Raw genomic sequence first — 6,504 nt, 5'->3', positions numbered from 1 at the left:
CAAGCCAGGCACCAGATTTGTCTGGTGTGAAATGTTTTAAGACATCTGTCAAAGACCACAGCCCGAAGCTGGCTCCCACTGACAGCACTTGACGCTGTCAGTCGCTGACACAAAGCACTTCCCCCAGGCCTAGGAGGGGCTCGGGCAATAAGAAGCATCACGGATTTGATCTTTGCGACGCATTGTGCAAGAGCTTGGCAGAGAAGCCAGATTCCCAGGGCATCACTTGGCTCTCCTAACAGAGAGATATGATATCTTACTAGGAAATCCTCCTCCTCCTGCTGCTGGGTGTTGCTCGAGTTAGAGGGGACAGAACGGAGCCCTGAGGCAGAGGTGCTGCCTCCGTGGGCACTCGGGGGCACGCGGGCGGACCCTCCCGTCTCTCACCAGTGCGTTGGGCTGTCTGTTAAGAAAAAAAAAAAAAAAAAAAAAATGTTTGGCTGCAAGTTTTTGAAGGCTGGACGTGCCCAGTGGGTGTGGGGGAGGCTGACGCGGACACGCAGCCGAAACCTGAACAGAAAGGGGAGGAGGCTGTAACAACAGTGGAAGCAAAGGTATTTCAGGCTTGACAGTGTGCCAAGGACAAAAATCGATTGCAGGAAAAGTTTCTGCCCCGGCGTGATGCCGGATTGCTTTTCTTTCCCCGTCGTTAAAGACCTCGAATGGAATGGGTGGCGGGGCCGGGGTCCCGTTGCTCCCCCGGCGCGGCGCTGGCGGCGGGGTGCGTGAAGCCGGCCGCCCCGTCAGTCGGGGGAAGCGGCGTGGTGCCAGCCTGGGCTGGTTTCTGCGATTACGTCCCTGCGGGCGTGTCAAGTTAAAACCCCGCACGGGAGCGGTGCGGCGCAGGCAAATGCGAGCGGAGCCGAGCCGGAGCGGTCGTGGCGTCGGCTGAGAAGAGATGGCCTTGGCGTGTCCCCCCGCGGCACCCACGCAGCCCGCCTTGCCCTCCGGCCCTGCTGTCTTCAAAACCTTCCCCTACATATTCATCCTACCGGAGATTGTGAGTATGCCGAGCTTTGCAGCCTTACGGCACCCTGCTAACGATCCTAGTGAATCTAAAAATCGGGGAGCAGCCCCCAAAATGATCCCGAAGACAGCGTTAAGGGGAAATAACGCCTTTTAGCTGATACTGGAAGCGCAAAGGCGGTCTTTGTGATGTGGGGTTGGTTTTTTTTTGGAACAGCTGGAAGACAAGACACGCTCCAGCTCCATCCCAGAGCCTGTGCGAGGGTTGCTGGCTGCTGTGGGGCTGGGAGAGGCTGGAGGGCTGCCGGTGCCTCCGGGGCAGAAGCAGCTCTAGTTACCGCACAGAAGTTGCTTGAAAATCAAGGGAATTTCATCCTCTGTATTAAGTCTTTCCAAGGGCTTGAAGGCAGTCGGATGTCTAGTAACGTGTGACATTCCATGAATCTTTCAGTTGCCTCTGGGTCCAGAGGGCGTGTGGTGGGAGCCGCCGAGATAACCGCTGCTGTACTTTGACACGACAGCGCTGGCGACGCGCACCACCCACGCTCCGCGGGCGCAGTGGCCGGGGCCGGGCTGTGCCGTGAGCTGCCCGTGCCGACGGGCTCGGCTCCCCGCCGTAAATCTGGGGGAGTTTTTTCCACCGGAGCAGGAGCGGCACAGGGTGGCATGACCTTATCCGGATAAGTCCGCGTGCTATTTGTGCACGGTAAATATCTTCAGTGGATCCGGAGCGAGCAACTCGCTCTGGGCTGGTGCTTGGAGTCAGGAGGAGACTTCCTCATGCTGTGATTTCAAGCCCAGGAGATTAACGAGCGGGCAGGGCTGGGTTGATGCCATCATTCATCTTTTCTCAGATAAAAGCACATTTTCTGCCTTCTCTGCCAAAGCCCTCAGGGTGATGTTTCCGTGTGTCGAACAGGGCAACAAACTTTTCCTTTTTTTAAGAATCTTTATGAATTATTTCCCAAGAGCGTTCGGGGAGACTCGTGCCAGCCTGCAGTGCTGCTGTTGTGCCGGGATGCTCCGGGAGGCTGCTCCGCACTGCCTGAAGACACAGGGCTTCCCGCTGCTGGGGCCAGCTTGGGGGGGGAGGTGAGGAGGGGCTCAGGGAGGAGAAGGGGCTTCCTCCATCCCACCGTCATCGGAGGCGCCTCTGTTTGTCCCTGACAGTTCTGCGGGGCCTGGGTGTGGATCCTCGTCGCTGCTACCTCCGTCTCCTTCTCACTGCTGCAGGGATGGGTGATGTACGTGTCCATCAGCTCCTGCCTCGTCTCCCTGCTGCTCCTCTTAAGCTACCTCTTCGGCTTTCACAAAAACAGCGAGAACTGGAAAGCGCTGGTAAGGAGGGGCTGGGACAGATGTTGGCAGCAGCGGTGCGGGCGGAAGACGGCCGTGGCTGGCCGTGGGTTAGCTGGCCAGACGCCGGCCCTTCTGCAAACAACCAGCCCTTTTCCCTCCTCTTGCCTTGATGGGAAATGGCGGGGGAAGCTGTGTTACGCCGTGGGTGCTGCGTGGGCACACGGGAGGGTTCGGTTCCAGCCCCTCTGGGCGTGTGTGTCCCGTTCAAGCACTCGCACGTGCTGAGGATGGAGGCTCATCCTCAGGGTGAACGGGAGGAGGATGGTCCCGGGCAGGCTTTGATCCCCGCGGCTCCCTTGTTTTGCAGGACAATTTGTACCACAGCGCCACGGCCATTCTGTACATGAGCGCTGCTGTCTTGCAAGCCAACGCGACCATCAGGTCTGAGTCTGAACGCAGCTCGCCGTCTTATTACCAGCTCAACAGCGCTGCCTCGGTGAGTCGGTCCAGAAAACCCCAGGCAGGCCAGAGCACCCACAGTTCCCCTTGCGGAGACGCAAGAGCAAGCATTAAAGCCACGGCAGAGCCATCCCGAGCCCAGCAGTGCCACAGTGGTCAGAGCTTCAGCTCTGAGGCGGGGTTACACTCTCCCAGCTGACCCCAGCTATTGCTCTTCTTCCTTTCGTGCAGTTCTTCGCCTTCATCACGACCTTCCTGTACATCCTCCACGCCTTCAGCATCTACTACAAGTGAGCGCGGCAGCGCCTGCTTTGCCTCCGCAAGATGAGGGCTTTCCCAGCGCGAGCGGTGCCGCTGTCTTCCACCGAGGTGTCCCTGCCCCGGCCCTGTCATCCACCCCGTGGGGACAGGGGCTGCTTTTTCACTTCATTGAAGGAGGGATTTTTGGATGGCGGTGTCAGATCAGTGCGCTTGAGGGGATGCTTTGTGCCTTGCCCGTGGGCTACGCGAGGGGAGGGACTGGGTGCAGGCTCTGAGCCAGCCTCCCACTCCGATGTTCTGCCAAATATAGACCGAGGAAAGGGGGAAAAAAAAGAAAAAAAAAAAAAAAAAAATCACTGTTCCTTCAGCAAAAAATTTCCTTTGTTATATTGTTTTCCCGGTTCGGCTAGATCACTCCCCAACACATAAATTCATAACAATGATACAATAGTGTGTTCCTTGACTTTCAGCTAATTTAATTTGGTATTTGCAGTACTTAGAATAAAGCGACTACTAACAGTGTCTGACCAAATAGATTTTGACCACTGTATAAGCTGCGTTCATTGAACAAGCTGATTTTACTCCGTGAGAGTTAAAAATTTCCTTTCAAAAACCCAGAAAATGTTCACAGGCTTAGAAAGCTACAACAGACTGTTTAAACAAGTAAACCATGGAACTTCTAACAAACTTCTAGAGATAGTATGAAACTACAGCACAGAAAGACTTATTACTACCGTCCTTTTCAGTAGTTCTTCTCCGGTGCCCGCTAATGGCCATCACAAAATGTGCGGCCGCAGGGTTCGGTCGCGGGCAGCACCGTCCCCGAACGCCGGCGGTGCAGGCGTCCCTGCTCTGCATCCCCAGCGCCGGGCTGGGCGTGAGAGGGAGCTCCCTCCTCTCTCCGCCCCAGGTAATCCTCCGCTTCTGGGACCGCGTGGGCGCTCACTACATCGCGGGAGAGGAGGTGGCCCTGGAGACACGCTGGCGATGGCAGCTCCCGGATAAAGCGGTCCCATCGCAGGCGTTCGCTCCTTAAAACGGACCGTCTCTCGAGACGACGGAGAGGAGACGGGAGAGGGATGGAGGCTGAAAAATTAAGCAGCAAATCAAGCAAAATTAAGCAGCGAGTCAAACACCGAGCAGGATGCCATGGGATTACAGCGCTTGCCTACGGTTACCCGGTTTAGCTGGATCCCATCTGAACCCCCCAGTCCCTGGTAGATAATGAGGCATAGCTCTCGATAGCGAAGGACTGCTGCCTGCTAGAATCAGTGTTTTCATAGCAATCGGTGCTATTACAGCACAAATATATTTATTAATAGCAAAGGAAACAAAGAACTTAGTCTAAAATTCCCCAAAATAAAACGTCGTCTTTTTTTCTCCAAAAAGAGATCCTCATTAGCTTCAAATATGCCAAAGGAAGTATTATTTAATAACACTATCACTTAAACAATTTAACAATTATTACAGACCCTTGTACAGAAGATTTTGCTTTGAAATGAGTCGCTCACAAAGGCACCCGAGCGCGGCTGTTCAGTGACGTAACGCAGAGGTCACAGTGCGCGGCCTGTGCATCAAAGCTGCTTTTCTGAAGGGTGAATGCAGCGAGCATTCGTGTTTTCCTGGCCAGTCAGTTATTGGCTCTTTCTGGCTGACCACATTTTGATTACAGGAGTGACGATGAACAGCTAGATTTGTAGGTATTTAATAACGATGATTTATATGGTTTGTATTTTAATTACTGTCCGATGCTTACGGAACAGGATAGACGCTTCACAAAATCAAAACCTGTAAAAGCAGTGGGAAATTGTCTAGAAAACATAGAATCAATGAAGGGTTTGGGTTGGAAGGGACCTTTAAAGGCCATCTAGTCCAACCCCAAGCTGGACATAACAGAGTAATGTTGATCACCTTCCCTTAAACCTTCCAAGGAGGCCGAACAAATCATTTCAGGAAGGTGCAATGCTGATTTCCATCGCTGCCCATCTTTGTTAGCACGTGCATTAACCTGAAGCAGATGAGACAGCCTAAACTGAGAAGGCCTACCTGAACCATGCTGACCATGAACTGAGCCACGTAATGAGTAAAATTCATCCAAATATGTTCGGCGTGTTTAGGGTACCTGCTATTTCTGCTCCCCGGTTTCCGGACAAGCAGCGTCTGTCGACCCTTGAACCTCCCCTGCCATCGCGCACCAGCACCCAGAGCTGCTTCCCGCTTACGGCCTGGAAGCCGACACACACCAACGGAGGCTTTTTTTTCCTGCTTACCAAAACAGCTCTTGGGAGCCCCCGTGAGCCTCCCTTTGTAGTCTGGAAGGCCTTGCTCTACAGCTGGAGGAAGTCTCTTCCAGTTTGTGAACTCCAGGATGAAATTAAGGGCGTTGTTGCTCACAGAGAAAACCCTGTGCAACAAAAACTCCCATAAAATATCAATTTTACACAATAGCATAAATATAATAATGGAAACAACGCATAGACAGCTCTTCTATTTTCTAACAAATCCGTAACCACCTACATCCTACGCCCAGATACAGAAAACCATTAAAGAGAAATCCAAAGTAATTTTGACAGCACAAGCTTTCACCAACGCGATTTTATCTTCCTCCATTTCTTTTTAGAAAACAGCTTAGGCTGTAAGGGGAAAATATCCTCTCGGAAGGTTAAATGCCTCCGTAACAGGCAGCATTTGCCTCTGCACTAACTCCTTGGTCCATTTCCACTTAAATTTTAATAAGGAGTCAAGACACCAGAGCATTATAAGCAGTACCATCATTTTTTGGGGAAAAATGCATATATATTCAGCCTATTTATTTCCTGAAACAAATCAAAGAAAAAAAAAAAAACAACAACAAAAAAACCACAAAAAACCCCAACAACAAAAACCCAGCTCAAAATTTGCAAGTGTTTGAAACTCTCCTTCTACCAGCGATTGCGTTTATAGGTTTTCAGAAATCAGTATAATTCACAAGTCAAATCTTTAGCAAACGTGAAGAACTTTTCACAATAGCTTAACTGACGAAAGCGTCTGAGGAGGGTTAAGTAACAGCAGGTAAACCTGAGGGAGAGCCGCGCGAGCTCGCAGGGCAGCGTCCCGGCTAGGTGTGTGCAACCCTGAATTTTCAGCTGAATGGAAATCCAAATGCCCGAAACACACAAAATTTCTGCCAGGAAGGACGTCTGCATCCCCTGCTCCGCCGCCGGCACGTGAAATCGCTGGATGTGCCGCCTTCGTCCGAGCTGAAACCAGTGTCAGTGTTCTGAGGGTTTGGGCTGGTTTTACACACACACACACCCCCCCCCCTTCCGAGACCTTTCCTAGCAGCACTAAGGTAAAACAAGGGAAAATGGTGCTTAGAGCTCCTCAAATGATTTTGGATTTAATGACTTGCCCGAGGACTGTGCCAGCAGGACTCGAAAGCGAGGGTCAGGAGTTCCTTTGCCAGTGTCCGCCAGAAACGCAGCAAGGCAAGCGCGGTTCGGGGTAACGGCCTGCTTGGCTTCGCGCAGACCCTAACGC

General features: G+C 52.4%; 1 protein-coding gene across 1 annotated transcript; it reads left to right on the top strand.

Annotated features, from left to right (window-relative positions):
* Positions 1 to 472: 472 nt before the first annotated feature.
* MALL (mal, T cell differentiation protein like) lies at positions 473 to 3,517 on the top strand. Its single transcript, XM_075089650.1, has 4 exons — positions 473 to 1,000; positions 2,137 to 2,304; positions 2,633 to 2,761; positions 2,956 to 3,517. The coding sequence occupies exons 1-4, from the start codon at positions 899 to 901 to the stop codon at positions 3,016 to 3,018; spliced, it is 462 nt and encodes a 153-aa protein (XP_074945751.1). The 5' UTR covers positions 473 to 898; the 3' UTR covers positions 3,019 to 3,517.
* Positions 3,518 to 6,504: the final 2,987 nt, after the last annotated feature.

This window comes from Phalacrocorax aristotelis, chromosome 3 (genome assembly GCF_949628215.1).
Source record: "Phalacrocorax aristotelis chromosome 3, bGulAri2.1, whole genome shotgun sequence".
NCBI classification, from domain to species: domain Eukaryota; kingdom Metazoa; phylum Chordata; class Aves; order Suliformes; family Phalacrocoracidae; genus Phalacrocorax; species Phalacrocorax aristotelis.
The sequence above is the reverse complement of the archived record's forward strand: the minus strand, read 5'-3'. Positions and strand labels throughout refer to the sequence as shown.